Source organism: Cololabis saira, chromosome 22, assembly GCF_033807715.1.
Source record: "Cololabis saira isolate AMF1-May2022 chromosome 22, fColSai1.1, whole genome shotgun sequence".
Lineage (NCBI taxonomy): Eukaryota > Metazoa > Chordata > Actinopteri > Beloniformes > Belonidae > Cololabis > Cololabis saira.
Window position 1 is genome coordinate 16,323,340 of NC_084608.1, and position 22,593 is coordinate 16,345,932.

General features: G+C 40.9%; 1 protein-coding gene across 6 annotated transcripts in view; it reads left to right on the top strand.

Annotated features, from left to right (window-relative positions):
- stau2 (staufen double-stranded RNA binding protein 2) overlaps positions 1–22,593 on the top strand; it is a 112,096-nt gene that overhangs the window by 60,694 nt on the left and 28,809 nt on the right. For 4 of the 6 annotated variants that reach the window (XM_061713062.1, XM_061713064.1, XM_061713063.1 and 1 more), the window contains exons 12-13: positions 10,006–10,361; positions 22,254–22,367. In XM_061713062.1, the coding sequence (XP_061569046.1) occupies positions 10,006–10,361; positions 22,254–22,367 (470 nt within the window). Of the gene's footprint in view, positions 1–10,005; positions 10,362–22,253; positions 22,378–22,593 lie in introns of all 6 variants that reach the window. The other 2 variants (XM_061713066.1, XM_061713067.1) reach the window with 2 other exon arrangements.

Genomic DNA, 22,593 nt, shown 5'->3' on the forward strand with positions numbered 1-22,593 from the left:
AGCAGGTGGTTTTAGCCACCAAGATGGCCTGGCGTTTAATCTGTGTGACTGGTCAATGGGCTTCTGACTGTCAGCTTAACTGGCCGTGCGTCCTCGTGGGGAGCCTGCGAATTCAGACTCATTCACACAGGCTTACAGGGCGAGCACATAGAGGCCCTCCGGGTAGCCCCCCCCCCCCTCCAGTGCCTTCCTGTGCAAAACACAGTCTTTCACTTAGGATTAACACACAACCACACAGGAGTGTAGATGCATGTGCATATAGGCCCAACAGATTTCCAAAACTGTAAATACATAACATACAGTATGACTGCAAACCGAGAAATGATCAGACCAAGATCACAAATACAAGCAGCTCAGATTACTTTTTTGAGGTGGGTAATACACCTGATAACGATAGCTTCTGGTTGTCTACTTTATAGAGGTTTTATTTAACAAATTTTCTGCTGAAATGAATTAGGGATGCAAATTATCGATTATTTCATTAATTGATAGTTGATAACCTTATCGATCGATCATCGATTAGTTGATAAGCGGCGTTTTTCCCCCATCTGAGATAAAAACATAATTTTTTTTGCTTATATAAAATACAAAGGACATTTTAATGTATTCCTTAATCAAATATTTATTTGATACAAAAGTAACAAAAAGACATTTTTGTACCACAAGGAATATAATATAAAGTGCACTTCAAGGCTATTAGTAGTAGCAGCAGCCATAATAGTGTCATTTGTGTCAAGCAAGTTCTAGTTAAGTTTTAAGTTAGAGGTTTGGCAGTGTTCAAAATAAAATGATGAGACCTGCTGTATTGGAGCACATTTTCTTTTAGTTAAAACTGTAGCGGGGACAGATGTTTAGAGAAACCTATGTATGTACCGGGTGAAGGCTGATTTATGGTTCCGCGTTACAACAACGCAGAGCCTTCAGGCTTTAGGGGAGCATATCGGAGAACAACCAGAAGAATATAGAGTGGATTAAAAATAAAAGTTAAGCACTGAGCTACATGTGTCTCCCGTCTGGGCCATTGCAGACTCATTGCCTGAGCATGATATTACTAAAACCAAACATATCAGCCGTCTCTTTCTTCTAACTTTATGTGCGCGGCGCAGTTCGTTGTCGCATTAAATGTGGTCCGGGCGTAACACCAGCTGGTGAAATTAAACGAAAAAAATAAATAAATAAATAGACTAATTGTAATTGTTAATTTTAATCGGGTAATTTCATAACGGCAATTAATCAAAAATCGATTAATTGTTAACATCCCTAAAATGAATCATAGCTTCCAGTTGTCTTGGGTTTGGGGGGGAGTCCCCTTGGAGGAGATCGTACAAATACTACAGAAAAACCCTCCATGATGTCATATATATAGGTTTTCTGAAGCCTCTTTTTCCTCGTTCTGTATCCCGCCATGTTGCAAATGACTGGAACAGATATTTCCTAGTGGTCATTCGATGAACTACAGCTTATTTCCGTATTGGTTTCAATTCACACCTTGGATCAGAGCCGGATTAAATAAATGGACTACACTAGGCAGACTGTGATTTTTGGGCCCCCCTCCATCGATGTTATTTATGAAATCTTAAACTTACCAAAGTTACTAATAAAACTTAATTCACATTTTACATAGCATAGTCATAGTCAAGTCGGTTCTTTGTATTCCAAAATAAGTCATGTGTTGTATATTAAACAGTCTATCAGACTATTTTTAGATTTTTATTGTTTATACGTTATTACAATGCTCTATTAAATGCTATTAAATTATCCTTATCTTATCGATTGTGAGCATTTTGCAGAAAATCTTAATTAAATGTGTTGATTAAATTGAATAGTTAAATAAGAGGTCAAATCTACAAAGACCAATAAAATTTGCAGTAAGACAAAGTGTGCTGTAGTATGTATGTATGTATGTGTATGCGTATGCGTATGCAGAGCCGTCTGGGAGATTTGCGAGGCCCTGTGTGAAATAGCAAGGGGGGCCCTTGCTATTTCAAATTTTTGGGTTTTTCGGGTCGGATCGGGTGTTTATATGCGCAATTTTAACTCTCCAATTAGCAAAATACTGGATACCTTCCCCTGCCTCATCATCATCTCTTGCCTCAACGCGGGGCCCGACGGCTGCTTGAGACCCGGGCGGATCGGGGATTTTTGTAACAAATTTATCAAACGTGCCTTTCAGAGAGGCATTAAACTCTTCCATTTTCTTTAGTTTTTTTCTTTTTTCATCCCCTGATGGAAATTTCCTGAATCTGTCTCGTTCTCTCGACATTGTGTGACAGTTTGTTCCAACTCCACCGTCTGGATCAGAGCAGCTTGTGTCTGCGCTTGGTCTGATCAGTTGTATTGAACAACAGACACGCGTCATCATTGCACATATATTTATTGATATGCACAGACTAGTACACATTTAGGTCTGTAATGGAACGTGACTGTTGATATTTATAAGGAAAAAAAAAAAATAGGGGAAAAAAAAAAACGGCCCATAGCGCCAGGCCCCTTGGGGCGCCAGGCCCCGTGTAGTAATAATGCACATATATATATGCCTTAGGTTTTTACCGGCATGTTATCAACCATTAATATGTGTGCAGACAAAAAAAAATAAATAAATAAATAAATTTTTTTTTTTTTTTTTTTGTCCCTCTGTCTGGGCCCCCCCCCCTGTCGGGCCCTAGGCACGTGCCTAGTCTGCCTTTGCGTTAATCCGGCTCTGCCTTGGATTGCTGGCTCTTTGGAGGAGACCAGGAGGTCTGGGTTTCTCTGCATTCCCCCATGACACTTTGAAACTGAGCATCTTTTTCTGTGTGTTAGCATATAGCTGAAATCTCAGTGATCTTAAAATAGGCGGTAACCTCATTTGTAAAAGAATATCTTCTTAGTCAAGTATGTGATATTTTCATTCCAGGATTTGTGTTGCAGTTTATAAGAGAAGGCCTTAAAGCAGCACAACGTAACTTTCAGCTTTTCTGAGTTTGGCGGCATCTTGTGGACAAAATCGGTAGTGTTTTACCAGAAAGAACACTACGTTTCCCATGAGCACTAGCGCGTACAGCCGGAAAACTCCTGTCCCCGTCGCTGCATTTGTTTTGATGAGAGGAGACGGGATGCTTTTCTGTTTCACCAAGTGAACAGACAGAACGCAAAAAAAAAGATGTTAAACTGCTGGAAAGGAAGTGGAATTTACTTGGATACCTTAAACAAGGAAGCCAGGGAGCGGTATATGCAGAAAATAATGATTATTAACGGTCTGGATCCATATGAAATCCCTAAGAGATCCCTGAATCCCTTAAGAGCCATGTGTTTCAATAAATTTGTATAATAGTACAACATACACTACATGTTTTGTATCCCTCTTACGTCTCTTTTCTTTTTTTTGACTGCTATATTATGTGGAAGAGGCTCCGAAGCGTGAGCAATATTTTTGTTTTTCTCGTGAGATTATTTTTTTCCTCTGCAGCTACAAATAGAGTTAATATTTTTTCCTCAACAAACTAGTTTTTTTATCTGAAGATTGGGGTTAATTGCTCCGCAGAGAGCTGGCCAGCAACTGCGTTTAGCTGGAGAGTGGTGGAATAAAACCCGTGTTTTGATCCGACGCCCGTCTGTGTGAGTGTTTGTGGTTTAAGGCTGTTTATGGTTCTGCGTTAAATCGACGCAGAGCCTACGGCGTAAGGTACGCGGCGACACGCACCGTACGTTGCGCGTCGCCACGTACCCTATGCCGTGGGTCTGCGTCGATTTAACGCAGAACCATAAATCATGCTTGTTTGGTCGTTACAGCCGCGATCCAAAGCGAGCCGACGGCTCTTTCACTCTTTTACTTTGTTATATCAGATACTTGGCCTCCGGGGTTCTGCCTCCGAGCAGGAAACCGTTGAAAAGTTAAACCATTAGGGTCTTTTCCCCACGTCTGTTGTGTGGAGCTGCTGCAGCCACAACACAGCAACAGCTTCTGCGGAGCTCTGAGCTCCACGCCCCGCCCATTTTCGTCTCGACTGCGAATCGGGAAGGAGGGGGAAGTGACGTATGCCGTAAAGCAGTCAAAGTCGTAACGATTTGTAGTTTTTTAGTGTGGCAGGGTTCCTACCATGCTCCTCAAAGTTACATAGTGCCAGTGAAGGAGATACAGACCCCTCAGACCATGACAGAGGTGTCATTAAACCTGTTGGAAGTTGATGTACCATCACAATGACTCTGGAAATATGATATTAAGGTGGAAAAGTTACGTAGTGTCGCTTTAAGAGAAACTTTATTTAGAAAGGGAGGCAGGTCTCAAAGATCACAGCAAAGTGCAAGGATGCAGTTTTGTAGAAACAGCTGCTCTTTGTCAGCTGCATGTTGTTATTAAGTTAGCTGTCTTAGGGCTGATAAGGACACAAAAAAAAGGTATTTTTATACAGAATGGTGATGCATGAAACAAATCTTGGAAATATGTAGGAATATTTACTATCATAATATTGATGATGATAATAATACTACTGTATATAACCGTAATTATTAGCATTTTACTTACTTCCAAAAATAGTCCTTCTAGTACTTCTGCTCTTACACTGCACACACTAATTTATAAGAAAGTCTAAAAGAAAAAGAATATTTTAAACTATTTAGCTACTTTTAAGAAATTTAGTCAAGAACATTTTTCTTACCCCATACGTAAGGGTGTTTTTGCATAAAATAAGACAATTTTGACTAGATCTATGGAATATTAGGCTTAATTCTAGAGCTGCTGTTTTTGCAGTGTATAAAGTAAATTTTAATCCAACCAAATTATAATAAAGCAGCTCTTACTTTGTTATGTTTTTGTTATCAGACAGCACGGTGAGTCACGCCCATTAATACTGAACCAGCAGTGAGTGACCATGCAAATATGACATTGTCTGGTCTGATAATAATCACCTCGAATAAGTCTGTGTTTTGCTTTTGACTCTATGAACATGTGCTATGATCACATGGCACAGCCAGGCTGCAGGTGTCGACGAGGGCGGTGAGGGCTGAAAATGTTAGCCCTTGATATCTAGCAGCACTTGACACAGGAGATTAGAGATACTCCAACATGTTTCTGCATTTAGCAGTATTTGTCTTGGGAAATGAAAAACGCAAGCATAGTTGCTAAGTTTGCAGCGATTAGTCAAGTTTAAATGAGCCCTTGACTCCTTATTGCTTGCAAATACAAAGTGTAAACAGGATGGTGTAGTGTGGAGAAGTGCACACATTGGAAAGGCTTCTTTGGGGGATATGTGTCAGATTAGATCAATAAATAAATTAAAAAGTTGATTTATAACGCATCCTTGTGTTTGTCTTCCCTTAAAGCTAAATAAAACAATGATCAAAGCATTTTGTTCAGTGAAGTCAGAGGCTTCCTGGTCCACACATCTTACTGCAGTCAGTTGCGATGTATTATCTGAACTTGATCTGTTGCGATCTTTCAGTTTGGTATAAAGACATTGTATAAGCAGATTTACTCCCAATTCCAACAAAGTGAATGCCAGGAGCTTAAAAAGGAGCTGTTATGGGGACAAATGAACAGTCTGTGATCTGTCGAGCAGCAGAGTGGAAAACAAGGACATTACCTTATTAGATTCAAATGTGCTGTCGTCACGTTAGTCTAATGGAGGCGTTTGGCAGAGCCGCGGTGCTCCAAAGCAGGGAATCCAAGCGCACTCTCGGGAGTAGGATAGATGTGATGTTTCATCACGGTCACGTTGAGCTGCAGAAAAAAATCAGAAGGGCAATTCCTCAGACTTGTTGCTCCTTCAGACTTTTCATACAGATTCCAGATGGGAACGAGACCTCTGCCACAGCTTATATCCCTCATATCCAGGATTTAGTCCCAATTATCTGAAAGATCTATCATCTAAATCAAGTTTAGAGATTGATTATTGTTCTCTTGGATGATCTGTTTTGAGGGTTGTGGTTTCTGTGGTATCCCAAGCTCCAGGAATTGCCCAATACCTCCAAAGTAGAGCCCTTTGGGAAACAAGGTCTTCCTTATTTGGTCATTATTCCTGTTGTTGGCTCAGTTTTTCCCTGTTCGTCTGCTCCCATTGTCACTTGATTGTCGCCTATAACTTGCCGTGATGCTGAATTATCTGCTAATCAGCTCTGTAAAAGTGCACAAACTGCACAGCACTCACATGATGCTAATTTCTGAATTGTGTTTATTGCATAAACACGGTTTACGACTCATTCAAACAAATACAGCTGTTTTCGTTTTTCTGTTGGTGCGCCTGTGATTACTTAAGGGAAGATATTTCGGATCTGTCCCCTATTCTAATTGACTTGGCCATTTTTAAGTAGCGTATCACGTATGATTTGTGTGTGATGATGTATTTTGAGCTGATCCTTCCTTATATAGTCATCTGTAGATGGATCTTTCCATCTAGTTTCTTGTGTGTCTGTCGGTACTATCCCCTGGAAACCAAATCCCAATCCAGTGGAACCCGATAATTTATTTTGTATTGATAGGGAATAGAATTTGGATGTTTCAGTCCTTGTTGAACCCGTAAAATCTGCTGTGATGGGTTGTAACGCATGCGTGAATAGCACACATCTGTTCCAGTTCACGTTGACCAGTTGTCAGAGCAAACACACCCCAAAAAGGATCATTTTGCCAACCAATTTTTCTGTCAAACACACCCTACAAAGACATTGTTGTCTGTCATTTCTTTTCTGAATTTGCACGACTCCACTTGCCAAACGTGTAGATTTATCTACACATGCACAGATGATCACATCTTCCATTCGCTCACACTGATTCACTCTGTAATATTAATGCCCTCAAAACTGTTCCATTGATATTAAATTACAGATGTTGTAAAACTATCTCCAATGAAAGCAACCTGTCAACGCTAGAATGTGATATATATTGGAATAATTTGGACATTCCTAGTGTTATTCATTAAAAGCATTTCAACAAAATTACTTTACACCTTTGTTTTATCATATCTTGATTGCCCTTTAATTTCTCCTTTGCTTCGACATTTCCTTCAGCCTTTCTGTTTATTTGCTATGCAGCGTTAAATTAACTCGTTTACATGCTACGTTTCTGCCTATATAAGATGGGAGGCATATGATCATCAGGAGAAATTCTTCTAGCATCATCTCACTCTGCTAGTTACTGAAACCATAAATTAAATCAGTGTTTCAGTCGTCATTGTTATGGCAACTCTGTGGACTGACGTCATGAATTTCTGTGATTTTTTTTATATATAACCTTCAGGATGTTTCTTTTTTTATTCTATGGTATATTTTTATTTTATTTTATTATTAGGCCTACAGATGTATTAACCATTGTCATGTCAAGTTACTAACTAACTCAAATTTACTCACTAACTAACTACATTTTCAGCTCTCCCTTGTTGGCACCATCTAGTAGTCGACGTTCTAAATCTTATATTCCTTCAGTGAGTCATTTCACTTTTCATCTTTTTATTCTCATGTCTGAATCATTTCTTTTCCATCCTTTCATTTTGAGCTCATCATCTGACAGCAATATGTCTCGGTTGTTTTTCAGACTTTTTTTTATTTTTTAAATGACCTTATTCATTGTTGCAGTGAAGACATTGGGATATGTCTTTATTGTCACTCATCACACATTTATTTCCGTGCTGTAACAACAAGAGCCCTTGTAAACTCTTGCAGAACAAAGCGGGCCAATGAAATGCTTTAAGGGCTGATAAACCGTGAATAAGTTATCATAAGCACTCTTGCAAACACAAGACTAGCAGCCATAGGGCGGCAAACAACCCCTCCAAGTAATTTTTTACACTTCCGTCGCTGTTTTATACTTTAATGTACCATTTTCAGCACTTGCTTCTCCCGATCACTGTCTGTCGCACCGTCGCTGACCAACTCCTTTCCCCCTTAGTGCAGTTAAATTCTGTATTTTGAGATGCAAAGTGAGGAGGAAACTAGGTAAATTTGTCTCACACATCTCAGTCCCCCACAACTGTCGCTGCAAGCTTCACATGCACGTGCGGCCTCTGCCCTGCGTAAGCTGTGCAAGGCATTGCTACAACAAACACGGTGCCTTTAGAGACAGGAAGGCAGCAAAAGAAAGTAAAAAGTAAAAGAAGTGTGTTTGTTGTTTTTTTCTCCCTCTTATCCCCATGAGTATTGCAGCAAGACTTTTCACTTGAGTTGCCACATTTCATTTCCCGCTGTTCATATATGTGTGCGTATGTGTATCTGTGCATGTGTGAACTATGTAAAGGTCTCGCTCCATGCTGGTGATTTATTGCAGCGGGCTCGGGCCCTATCTGTTTTTGATCAGCCTCATGCTTGGCTCTGGCTTCCTTCCAGCGCTCCCCTGGCCCACCGGACACCGAGTCTGGGTGGGACCCCTCCACAACTGCCTGGAACCAGCACCGCGAGCACACTCTCCGATACTCTCTCCCTCGCCAGGCTTCTTTCCTGCTCTCTGCTCGCTCTAGCTCACTCCCACTTCATGTACACAGTTTCACAACTGCCGTCTCAACACTGTGCAGAAATGCACTCTGTCACTCTTACTTATTCGGCCCGGCTCTCCTCCTTTGTCTCACTCGTGCTCTCTTGTTCTCACGCTCACCATCTGACATCAGCTTCAAGTGCTCAATCTCATGCAAACATGCAAACATCCTCACATGCACACTCAGGCATGGATCACATTGACTGCACCCCCCTCAGTTTCAGTGTTTGTCCAATGCTGATGTAATGTTGGCTCACACCTTATATTTTTATGGTGCTACGTTCAAAATGCACAGGCCTGCAAATTTCACTCGTGAAATTCAAATTATATAAATGATTGGGAGGGAGCGCGGGGGGGGTTAATCTAAGCAGTTGTGTCATTCCTGGCAAGGATCTGTTTGTTGTAGTAATTCCTAGATTTCTTTGCCGTTTCCTTTAGATTTTCTGTCCTTCTGGAAACAAACGCAAACTTCTTTGTTTGTAGTGGGAAATGCTGTCAGCGGGTTTCCAGAAACCTCAGACTAGGCTAAGCTACAAGTGTGTAGAACCTCGCCGTCTTTGGATGTGCTCGTCTGTGCGGGATGGTAAATGTTAACTGAAACAGGAAGTGGCCTGTCAGTCATGTGCTCACTCCAGCACTTTCTCCCAGCTGTTAGTCCATGTGCACACACAAACAAGCCCTCAGACATGCTCACAGACGCACAGACAGCTGGTCTTCCGGCCTCTGCTGACCTTGGCTGGATGTGGACGCTCCGCATGGGTTTCACATCCACTCATCCTCACATCCTCTTCCATCGTAACGGTCTCCCAGCTCATCCTCGTCTTTAATCCTTTCTCTTTCTTCATTTCCAGTCATGCCTCATGGCTTTCCCTACATCCTCGTGGCTGTGATCAAAGTATTGAATGCATTTTTTGTTTCCCCGTTCAACATGTGTTGATTGTTTAATTTCGCTGATGTCCAGATATCCAACAAATCATCCATGTATTCCTATCTCAGAAGAACCTACCCTGTAGGTTCTGATGGGTTTGTGCTTGAAGGATGTTATGAGTGGACGCCGGTTAGCCAACGCTGCTGTTTCCCATCAAAGATGAAGTCATAGACGCTGTGTTGATATTGGTAGATGCTCCATTTGTGTCTCTGTGTTTGTGTTTGAGAGTGAGAAAGAGAGAGGCAATGTGTGTTTCCCAGCAGACACTTTGATAGTACTCGGACCTGCCAAACCACAAGAAACTGTCAACCCAGTTTGGCTGGGGAATGCTAGTTTGGAAACACACACACATTAATGAGCGCAGATGGGCACACGCTTGCACTAGCACTCCCTGACATTGTCTTGAAGTAGAAAATGTGTACGCTCCAAATTTGTCATATCTTTAATTTCATCTGCTTATTTATCAAACATATGTCTTTCAGAACTTTTTCTGCTACTTTGTTCAACTTGTTTTCTCTTTTGTCGGTTTATCCATTTATAAAACCCCTAATTTATACTCTTTTTCTCTCCTTCTTCTGTCACTGTGATCCTAATGTCCCTCCTCCAACGTCCCTCCCCCATCTTGCTTGACCTCCTCCAGCCCAGAAGGGTCTACTCCACCTGAGCCCCGACGTCTATCAGGAGATGGAGGCAAGTAGAAAGCAGAGTGCCAGCGCGCCAGGCCCGGGGGGCAGCAGTGGGGGATCTGTCAACTACATGTCTTCCAAAGACATGGCGCCCTGCTCCGCCCCTCTGCCCCCGGGGCACCCTCCGTACTACAGCGGCCCATCCACGTCACCCAGCCCGACCGCTACGATGGCCAGGGAGATGCTGCTTAATGGTCAGTCACCCACAGCAGATGCGTCACTGCCGATGAAAGGGAAAAACCTGGCCTGTGGTGTCTCGGTGCAGCCAGCACAGCAGCTGGACTACCTGGCTCATATCCAGGGCTTTCAGGTGAGATGCAATACCATGTGTGTGTGTGTGTGTGTGTGTGTGTGTGTCTGTGTGTTGGCACTTTTGATTTCTTTATCAAAACTCTCATCTTTTTTTCTTGTTGAACTCATTCCAGCTTAGCTGCTCCCCCTATTGCGACATCACTGATGAACTCGTGCCTTTTTTCTTTTAAAATTTACAAAGCCCAGATCCTAAAAAACTCTTAATGTCACTTTGGAACATAAAGTTGACATGTTTTCAGTCAAAAACCTAGTTCTTGCTGTATGTTACAGGGGAGGTAAACATGCAAGCTGCAAATGTACTGTTAAGTACATTTGCAGCTTGCATAGTACGTACTGTACATACTGTTAAGCATTAGTCTTTATTAGTAAATTGATTTTCCCACCATGAAATCTCAATTTCAGAGGCTCCCATGCTCATACGCCTACAATTTTGACCATGTCAGATTGACTTCATTTGTGGAATGTTGGCTTGCAATTTCAGATGGCATTAGTTGGATTATAAAAGTCCTACAATATGAGCACATTTATAAGTGACAGATTGACTTTGCTTAAACATAAGCCAGCATAGATAAGTGCTCATACCACTCCCCTGCTCTATTGGGGGAGAACCAAACCGGGTAAAGAACAATTAAGAACTAAAAAACTGGACCATTCTGAAGTGATCTTTTGTAAAACCCCAATCTGAATCCTGTTGGACATGTGTGGAAAGAGCTGAAACCTGCAGTTTGGAGCAGTTTGTTGATGAGAATTGGGCCATAAATACATGTCTGCAGGTGCAGTAGTCTTGTCTCATTGAGAGTCACAAAAATCACTTGGTTGCATTGATTGACTCAAAAGGTTGTCAAACAAAATATTAATTTGAGGGTACCAACTAATTTGTCAAGATCATTCCTTTTTTTTCATTCTTTTGAACCACAATCGAAAAGCAGCACCTAATTTTCTTTGGTCAAATTTGAGTAAATTATTATTTATTAACACTTTTGTGAGTTTCAAGTTATTTCGGTGACCACTGTGGGTTTTTTTCTCATTAATAAAAGGACACCAACAGATTGGTCCAGGTCTGTAAGCGTGGTGAGACTGGTTCTCCTGCAGCACAGGTGGACTCGTGGAGAGTTTAGAGCTGCTGGATAACACACTAATAGCTTCTCACTGTGGACATAATTTGCAGGCAGCGGTTTACAACGCCGTAACTTTGCAGGTGTTTTCACGAGTACCAGGCTGTTCGCACTCCCGTAACGCTCGGCCTCAGCGGTCTATGTGTGTGTCCGACGGGGAGACTACCCGGTGTCTGTTTTAATCTGTGCCGGCTGATCTGCTGCACATACCACGGCACCGAAACAAACGCCCGCTCATTTAAGCTGCAGATGCTTTTTATCAGTTTGAGCGAAAACATTTTATCTTAACCTGCTGAGGGCTCCTTTGAAAGGCCTTTGTTATTGCTCTGAGCCTTCCTGTGTGTGTGTAACCTGAGAAAGCTCTGCTGCTCGGCCAAGCCCAAACACACTTGTACAGTACTAATGCACACACACACACACACACACACACACACACACACACAGCAGGTTCTGTTTAGTGGAAACGGATAAGTTGGATAATTTTTGCCTGTAAAGTTGGACTCCTTGTTCCTTCCTGACCTTATTCTCTATAACCAGTTTTACATAATTCTAATTATATATTTTATTTCTGCATTCTTATTGATGTCTCCTCAACTAAATACGTGGTCATGTGTGGGTTTAAGTGAAAAATTCATGCTGTAATTGAGACATGCAGACAATATGTGCTTCATTGAGAGGATGTTTCACATCATGTGGATTTGCAATAAGAACCTCTTGTTGCTTACATCTAAATGTTAGTTGGGGGCTTTAAGGCTCATCTGTTCTTGGGTATTTTCACTTTCCATGTCACCACAAATTTCAAATGTTTTGCCAAAGCCTGCTTACTTTCCGCTCGTCGTGTAAAATGATGTCTTTCCCAAACACACTAGTCAACAAGCAGTGTAATCCACCGAAAGATTTTCTTCAAACGTTTAATAATATTTTCCAGGTCTGATTCTTAACCTTGTTGTTTTGATATAATTATGTCATCCAAGGGAGCTCATCACAGCATCCCACCACTGCATTGACGAAACTAAGACTGTCATCGTATCGGTTTCATCGTCCAGCCCAGAAACAAAGGCCCGGGCCTACCTGCTAAGCCCTTCTTTTGATTTGATTGGAAAATAGCCTCCAGTGCAAACTTGGACTGGAGAAGCAACAGTGTGTTGTACTCTTGCCATCCTACAGCAAAGATGTTGGCACTTATTCCAGTGTGTGTGTGTGTGCGTGTGTGTGTGTAGTTGCTATTAATTTGCCTGGTGTGTTGTTGGCACAGCGGGTATGTGAGCTGGAAGTAGGGCAAAGAGAAAAAAAAGAAATCAGGAGGTAATAGACAACACATGGAACGAGGATGGAGTACTGAATAAGAGCCACATGACAGATTCTCCATTTTTCCTATTAATCCTCTACTTTTTCTTTTTTTCCTTTTTTATTATTATCATCATCAAGTTTTGTTTTTTTTATGTCCTGATTTTTGCTTGTATTAATACTTGTCCTTCAAATATACAGCTTTTTTATTATTTTTCTCACTCTTAAATAATGGTTTGGATTCTGGGATTGCATTTACTCTGTCATGTTGTGGCTTTATGGTGTCATCACCTCACATTATTAACCGCTGCCTTGCTTAAAAATGGAAGATCAGTGATTGACGGCACGAGAAAATGTGCACATATAAAACGAGAGGACAATAGCTTCAGTTGTTAGTTCTGTATCATGAAGAATTTATTTAGTCAAAATCCAAGACCGTTTTTTGAAATAGTGAGTGAGCAACTAACTCTGACAGTTTGGAAGGATTAAAAGAGGTCTCTTGAGGAGGAGGGGAAGTGATGAGGGTATTCGAAACTCCCTCTGTAATCTTTATCGTTGCATACATAACACTGTGGAAATTGCACATCACATGCACACCCTTCTAGTCATGTTTTCACCTCACTACACCATCTGTGTTGTGAGTTTGGAATTTGAAATTATAAGCATGAAGAATTGGGTTGGCTTCAAGACAGCAACAGGAAAGAAAAAAACAAGAATGTCCTGCTCTGGGGAGCAGTAGTTTTTTATGTTTGAACTTTTATAATTTTTGCAGTTTGAACAGTTACAAACAGTATTAAATTTAAACAAACATTGACCGCTGAGCAGATATTGCCAATAGCAACTGGTAATCAGTGGGACTCAGTGATTGTGGACGGAAGCAGGTCCAAATAGAGATTGAATAGACATAACTTCGCTAAATGGTTATGTGCAAGTCTGCGGTAATCCCACTTGAAAACGCTGCTGAGTTGTGGTGGTTGATGATGATGATGATGGGTCGGTGTGGTGGAGGGGTTTATATGAAAATAAATGCCCCCTACCCCCCGCGCCAACTGGGAGTACTTACAAATGCAGCATGGACACAGTAATAGGCAGCTCATTTTGTTTTAGACCGTTAGAGAGCCAGTCTCATACCTTTGAACAGTTTAAATTCCTAGAGGTGCTTCTTCAGTCCAGAATTTCTGCCTCGCCATATTGGGACGTGTGGATACTAGTTTCGGTGATGATTTTTGTTGGCTTTTAATTATCAACTTGATCATAATCATCAACATCCGATGGAGGATGAAGACCGGCATTCATGAGGTGTTGACCTGATTGTTGTAACAGCCGCCATCCATGGCAGCGCTTCAGGCTCCTGTTGTCACAAGGCTTCCTTTTCTCTTCACAGACGAGACGGTAGCAGTGAACTGCATCATGGGTAGCTCCTGTCACCACTCATCACCACATATTATGCAATTATTGGATTTATTTCTCTTAGTAAAAGAAGAAAAACAACACATTTGGGAGAAAATAAACCTAGTAAGGAGCACAACTGAGACGCACAATGTAGTATTTAATGTTTGATTAACAAGCCAGCAGTTCAGGGACTTTGCTTTGGTCCTTCGTCATGATTGGGTTTTTCTGTTTTCTGTTGTTTTAGCCTCGCCCTCCACAGGTGATTCTTATTTATTTTTCCTTAGAGGTACCAGCAACAATAAGTCAGAAGCCTATAGAACCATCTTGTCATTGAAGCCATTTTTATTTATTTTTTTTAATTTAATTTAATTTAATTTAATTTAATTAAATTAATGTATTTATTTATATATATTAAAATGTATTTAATATACTTTTTTTTGTTTTGATGTGAGAAGGTTTATTTTTTATTTTTTTGATTGGTCCGTAAGGATAATTTTAGGTGTTACAGTCAAAAAAATTGCACCAGAAATGATCAAGCATCAGTTCTTTTTGATACCAGGAGTACATGTTTATTAATAATTGTCAGGTGTCGGGAATGTCACACCTCTTCAGCACAGATCAGGATTAAGACCATTCCCCAGTTTAGTCTTTCTATTTCTGTAATGGAAAATGGAAAATGCAATGGAAATTATGACGATTTAAGTGTTTGGATGACGTCCGTTAAGCCCGATATTGAGAATATTGCATTAGGACTGTGAGGTCTGCAGACAGCTCTTAAAGTTCACAGAAAAATGCATAAAACAAAGGTCATCACACTTTAACATGTGTCAGATGTTAAGTTTCAGTGACGCAGCTGCAAAATGTGAGAAAGTCTAAATTTCCTTTTTGAAAGATGTGTCTACTATAGTGTTCCAGGTCTATAAAAAAAAAAAAAAGTGTATTCCCCGTCAGTGTTTCCATCTTAAGCAATAACATATCGGAGATATTAATCAGCTGAGTTATTCTACGCAGTCACGGCAGGCAAAACAAAAGGAGATGGATTTAAAAGAAAAGGAGGAATGTACTCTCTGTGGTGCTAGAATCAGAACTTTTGTGTTGGAAATCCCATGTTAATGAAAACACTAGCCTCGGCGGGTGGCTGGTGTTAATATCCATGCGGTGAATTTCCCAGGATTTCTCACACTTTCACTTTGTTTGTTCTTCTATCTCACCGCTTCCTTCTTTGGCTGTGTATAAAAACCACTTCAAGCGGCGCCGACCGCGCCGACTACACCTAGTACCCTGCCTGAAAGTTTTTACACACACAGACTATTTTTTTTAATCACTTTCCTTCTTTCCTTCTCCTCCCCTGCTCTCCATCACTCACTCTCAATTCTCTGCATCAACATCAAACGCTTCATCTGGTACAAACTGTTTGTTTCCAACCTCCTTGTCATCATCTCATTCCTCTGCTCTCTGTTTACTCTGGGATTTGCATTAGAAAATACATTTTGGGATTCTTAATCGCACCGCGTTGGATTTCTCCGGCGGGGTGATGGCTTCCAGCTGCACACTGCGGCGTATTTGTGTGAAGAGCGATCTTCGAAAACAAGTTTTGTTGGTGGTATAAATCAGACCGCTAACGCTGCGCTGGCTCAGCGCGCAGTCTCTGCTTACACGGTGGCCCTCTGGATGCGTGTTGATGCGTATGCCTGTGTCTGTGTGTGTTTGGCAAACGGAGTGATGTTTTTACACCACAATCAAGCCCATTTGCTAACCTTTATATCAAATGGCCGCGGGTGCCAGCGCAGCATATTGCAAATTTTAAAATGCAGCATAATCAGTTTTTACTTGCCTTTGTTCTTTTGTATTTTGATAGTATTGATCATATTTCATTTAATTCACAATGCAAGGCAGTGATGGCAGTTGTGTGCCAGCACAGCCTCAGCATGGGGGGATGGAGGGTGTGTAAACCCTGGCACTTTCTTTGCAGTTTTGAACAACTCTCTTTATTATCTGCACGCTAGTCGCTGTTCTCAGAAATCGTCTGGCACGCATTCTTCCAGCACTTTAAACGCCTTCTCTGCTAAGCGAGCTCTTTCACAAACTGCAGACAAAGTCCTAAGTGTTCTCATGACAATTTGAAGATGGAAAATAATATAATAAAAAAAATAAAGGCAATTTTGTGCTTGTTTTCAGTGCCTAAATCTCTCTGAATAGTGTTTGTGTCAGCTCAGCGGTGGCCAGAAGACATTTCAAAGTTAAGATAGTAATGTATTCAATGTTTTCTTTTCCCACCAAAACAGATTCACTGTAGGGCACAATGTTTTATTTATGTTACCATGATGTGGGCATTACATCATTCAAGTGCAGCTTGAAGGGTAACAACCTCAATGACCCCTAGGGTAGTAACATGAAATGAGAACCTTTTTTTGTTTTAATAGATACAACTATTTTAGTAGGGTTTTGAACACCTAAGATAAAAGCAGATCATTGGTTATATAACAGAGACCCACACCAGGAAACGTTTAACAGTGAGAAACATGGATCCACAAAGGAGCTCATCCTAAATAAAACAAGTGAATATCTGCGCTTGGGAGTTGTTTATGGTGGGAAATGGTACAGTATATCAAGAGAGACATGACACTGGTTCCATTTTCTATATGCCTTTAATGCGATCCAGGATCTCCTGCAAGCACCAACCCTCATACTTTGAAGCCACCACTAGAAACTAGAAACTGGCTTCACAAGCGAGTCAATCTCCATCGAACCCATGTCGAAATGTGCAACTTTAGAGCAGAAATAAACATATTTACAGCCTGGTTCAAAAAATGTGTTACTCCCAATCATTTGATCTCACACCCATCACAACTCTGAAGGGGCTGATTTTTTTTATTTATTTTTTTGGGGGGGAGACCACACCCTGAGAATTTATATAAAGCATTACATTCATTTATAATATAATTGATTTACAGTCGGCTATGCCGATGGCTTGAGTTAAAAAAAGATAACTATACATTATCATCATTTGCTAAATATGACTGAATTTGTGATTAAAAATATAGACCCATTCGGAAAATAGCTATTTTTTTCGTATACTACAATATTTCTTTTCACAACCAGAGATGTCTCCCCCTGCTGTCTATGGAAACAAGAGAATACAACAAAAGGCATTTCTTTGTGATACTGATCAGTCAGCCAGACTGGCAACTGTCTGGGAGAGGGTAGGACACGGACAATGTCAATAAACTGGACTGAACATACCATTAACATTTAAAATTTGCTATTTTTTTTCCTAAACGGGAGGCATTGCAGTGGCGTTGTGGTTACCTCTATTATGTGGATGGTAGCTGTCGCCAAAAGATGCATGCTAAGGTAATCAGTGTTTCTAAATGATCTATAGGAGTGAATGCGAGAACTTGTCTACCAAAGGTCCAGCCTCCTTGTGAACTTGATTATTATGAGGAAATAATGGTTTGGTCATAGTCGAAGTATATATTTGAGAATTCCTAGACTAATACTGTTCACAAATATTATAAATGCAAGTGGTAAGTGCCTAGGAATCCTACTTAAAGTGGATAGTTTCTATGTCTGTCATTGTAAATCCTCATGTGCAGTACATTCCTTGTACTTAGTGTAAAAGGAGGTTGAGTTGTAAACAGTCCATTCACTATTTAGTTTGTGCAGCCTGCAACAAGGCAGTATTCACATAGGAAACCTTCTGTCCCATGTTATGTAACATGAGGTGTTGGTGGGGAAACATGTGTTGCTCACAGTGCCTACATTTTCTTCTAGATTTAGGCATGTACGTATCTGAAAAAAGTTGCATTTTCTTTTTTCCATTGTTTTCTTATTTGGGATTGTAGAATATTGAGCAAATAAAACATTCAGTTTTGCTAAATATGATGTTTAAAATAGGGAAGGGTTAATCTGGACATCTAATGGAGCAAAATCATCCGTCATAAAGGACACTGTGGATAAAAGACTGCACTCACCTTTTTTCAAGCTGTGGAATAAAAAAAGATAGATCATTTCACCGACAGTCGCTACATTCATCTGTTACATCAGTACACATTTCTTTGCATTATCAGGTTTCTGCGAAAGAAAAAGTTGATTCAGTTCAGCCGAAAACAACACCCCTCCGATTGTGTTCGTAATTGAAAACAAAATGTTCTCCTCACAAAATGTCAAGTGACTTACATTAATGACATGATTGCCTGAGAACAAACTCTGGTTTCTGTTTGCTGGTCACTCGAGCGCAGCTATTTGAAGCATGCTCATGTAAATCCAAGTTCTCAGGAATAGACTGATTTCAGAAGAACTTTCAGAAGAGCTTTGTCTCGTTAAGGCTTTTCTTAGCGCCGAGTGTATTTAAAGAGGACTACCTTTGTTTTGCCTCAACATCCTGCTATTAATGGAAGTCAAAGGAGTATAAACAGTGTGCTTTAAACCCTTTTGACATCTGAAGTCCACAGTGGAGTGGCTGTGTGGAAACCTAATTGCTTGCCACCAACAATGGCACTTTCCCTCAGTTGTGAGGGCTAGTTTTAAGTTTGTAAGGTCAAAACTGTTTCTTTGCTCTACCCACCGACTGCACTCAGTTTAGAGTGGATTTGCAGCACTTTTCTTGTTATTTTGTCTGTATTTCACCTTAAATAGAACTGTGTCTTTCAGGGCTGAGCATGTATATTTGTGTATTTAACATAGATTTCAGCATGGTCGCACGAACGCCGCTTGCTTTTTAGTTAGTGCATGTTCACGTTTCTCTGAATGAAGAGGGCCATTGGATGAGCGGCCATCCAGCTTTAGGAGCCAGGTGTCAGAGGTCGTTCCACGTTAGTGCCACTGATCAATCGCAGGCCTTGCGTAACTCTCCCGCTCCTTTGTCTGAGAAGGAAGTGGATTAGAACCTGTTTTTGTGACGGGACCTGGGATGATTAGTTGGACCTGTTTAAAATGCATGCGATCGCAGATGCATGTAAATATGCACTGAAGACAGACAGGCTGGAATAGCAGCGTAGACTGGGTTTTTAAGGTGCTCGTTATTTTAGTTTCAACCAAATCATCAGAAAACAAGATGATCACAGTGGTTGTTTTTTTAGATCCTTGTAGATGAAGCAAATCCCTTTCTTGCTTGCACATTGGAGTCAATTGTACATCTTTAGGGGGGGGATTTAAAATTTTTAATTTTAATTGGTTGATTTTAGTGACTTTCTGAGTTTGCTGTTGCAACCAGAATTTGAATGTAACATTTATATATGCACTCAAGTATCGCATACAAGCTTACACCTGCACTGTTTTCAGATCTGAAGATCTTTAAGAGGAATACGAAGAAAAAAAAACAAGCTTTTTTCCATCAGGAAAGACAAGATTAAGACCTCGTTTACATTGCATGGATCATGTGACCAGATTCCGATTATTTCCTCCCATGTTGCACGGATCAAAATGTCTTTAAAAAGAAAATATATGTGAAAAGTAAGAAAAAGGAAAAAAATATACCAGCATACTTTTGCTGATAAAAGTGAGATAATAGCTATCAGCTAATAGCCTAATGCAATCTGAACTATTAAAAAAAATACATATATATATAAATTAATTTTGCAAAATGGTTAAAGCCCAAAGCTGGCAAAAAATAGATAATAATTTTTATAAAATTGTCAGAATCATCCCTTTTAGTTATATGTTTAGTTTATTTTCTGAACTTTTGAATCAGACCATTTTGTTCACAGAGCCTTTGATGGTCGAACATTTGTCACGGGCTTGTAACTTTGGAACAGAACCACAAATTATAAAACCATTGATAAGTTTTCAACGCTGCAGTCTGGAGATAATGCACAGCACATTTCACAACCGGAGGAAGTTAGTTTCGGTGTAACTGAAAGAAAGGCTTTTGGAACGATAACATGATTATGAAGCCATTTGACTTGAGAAATGATATGGAATCAGAGAAAGCAAGACTATTTTCCTTAACTTTTAATTTCCAAAATATGAGGGAAGATCATAATTTGCCAACTATATGTTGGGTTTGTAGTGACTGCAATGAAAGATAAACTAAAAGGTCTTTGTAGTTATAAAAACCTCAGTCCGTTTTTAAATTAAGCACATCTTCTTTTAATTCTCAGGGTTTGATGAGCATTTAAAAAAAAAAAATAAATAAATCATCAAGTCCCTACCACTTCTTAACAAATACGACATCAGGTGAACGGGAAGGCTTTTGCGCCCCCAGTCCTTATTTATTTCACAAAAACCACATACACAAGAATTCAGTTGATTAGCTGTAGCAGCAGTTTTGGTAGCTTTCTAGTCAGATGCATCATTCAGATGTGTCCCATTTTCGCCCTCTCAGTGCGTAAATATCCAAAATCTGAATTTAAAATCTAGTGAGGACCACATGAGGTTTTTTTTTCTTTCCGTCCCTTCTTGACTCCTGATTCGTAAAATCTTGAAAGGGTTGCACTTCTCTTTTTCACATGACTTTCCAGAGGGCGGCTTGGAGAGAGCGCCTGCTTCCTCCAGCACCATTAAAGGGCCTCACCCTCAGCTGGAGTCCTGACAGCTCGCAATAGATGAACCAAGCCGAGTGCCCGCTGATCAGCATGATTACACCATACATCACAGGCTCCCAACAACAGACCCCAACAGGCCCAGTACTTGTGACCAAACTGTTGTATTGTTACCCTTAGAAAGTACCCACTATCTTCTCTTTCTTTTCTTTTTTTCCGCCCCTTTTCCTCCTCAATGGTAAAGTCTGGAGAATTTATTACAGATTAACCTGTCTGGGAAGGCTTTTTCCGTGGCTCACTTTACTGCATCCATCATTCACAACAGATAGCATTCCACAATTTATCACCGCAAGCCCGTCTCATCAGCATCTGTGGGCGCACATGCGTGCCAGCATGCGTGTGCTGTACATACGGCCCGTATATTACATCGCAATTGTTCATACGTTCCTGGAAACAATCATATATTTCTGTCCATGCGTGTTATGACACGCGTGTGTCTTTATAGACAGACTTCCATGTGTCTGTCTGGCGGATAATAATTCATTCAGAGAGAGAAACACACACACACTCTGGAAGCTTTCAGTCACAGACTGTATACGGCCACTTGGTTCGTGTGTACATGTGCAGACACATAAGTTCAGCATGTGCAGCCGCTAAGTAAATAATGTGATAAGACGAACCATCAATCGGGCGAGGAAGGTTGATGTACACACGCACCAAAGTACCACCCTTTAAAACACATTATCTGTTGATTAAAAGAAGGTAATAACCAGAAAAGCCCTCAGCCAAGAAAAATAAACCGAGTCATTACGTGTAAATTCAAATCTTTCAGATCTACAAAAGCGGGTCAAAGAAGCTTCTGCATCATGATTACGGTTGTATTTGTTTTTTTCTTATTTCCTATTGCACTTGTTGCTTCTTTCGTGGGATACGTTCACTCCGTTTGTGCAGCTAGAGCTCAGCGCCACAACGTTGTTATCGTCCTTACCTGCGAGCTTGTAGTTTTTTTCTCTTCTTGTCCAAGGATGTTTAGAGAGAGGGTCCTCCCTCTCATTCGTTCTGCTCCTTTGTCTCTTTGCATTAGTCAGATATTCCCCTTCTTTCAGTTCTCATAGCCACTCGTGCTCTTTATTATGACGCCCGCAGCTGTGCGAGGCTTTAAGTAGGCCAGGCAAACACGTCTCCACGTACGCCGATGAACCCGCGGAGTTGCACGTATATACACAGGCGAGGAGCCGGTGAGAAGTAGGGCAGGCCTGCAGTGTTGCTAAAAGCCTTTACGTCTCAGGAGCAGATCGTCCCAGAGGAGCATCATGTCATAACAGTCCTGATTGCGCAGCATTTAGGAATGCAGAGTTAACCTCTCAGTGATGAGGGGTCAGTTGTGACGTGATCGCTACCTTGGATGCCCCGCTCCAACCACACATACATTCACGTACACCCCGCTCCGCTGATGTGAGTGTGTGTTGTGGGATAATACTCCAAAAATGGTCTGCGGTTACAATTAGATGTGCAAGATTTGCTCTCAAACCAACCATTTCCTAAATTACAACAACAACAGTCTCATTGGAGCACCTGGATCGTGTATTTAATTTTCCCATGTGCCTCTTCCAGGTGCAGTACAGCGATGCGCAAAGTGGCAAGGATTTTGTGACCTATCTGACCCTCTCCCCAGTGCAAATGACCTTCCATGGCACCGGGAGCACCCTCCAAGCCAGCCACGACCAGGTAGGAGTGGGTATGTGGAGTCAGGACTGCGCAAACTTTTAAACTCGGAAGGTAGAGTTGAGATGTTTGCAAAAGTTAATGGTGACGGGTGACGGAGTCCGTCGAGAGAAATTCAGGGACGAACACCCTATCTGAAGGTGTTTGGCCCTGAAGACAATGTCTTAAATTCCTATTGAGATCACTTTCAGCTCTGTGAATTGTTTTTGCTGTGATAAAAAGTACACCG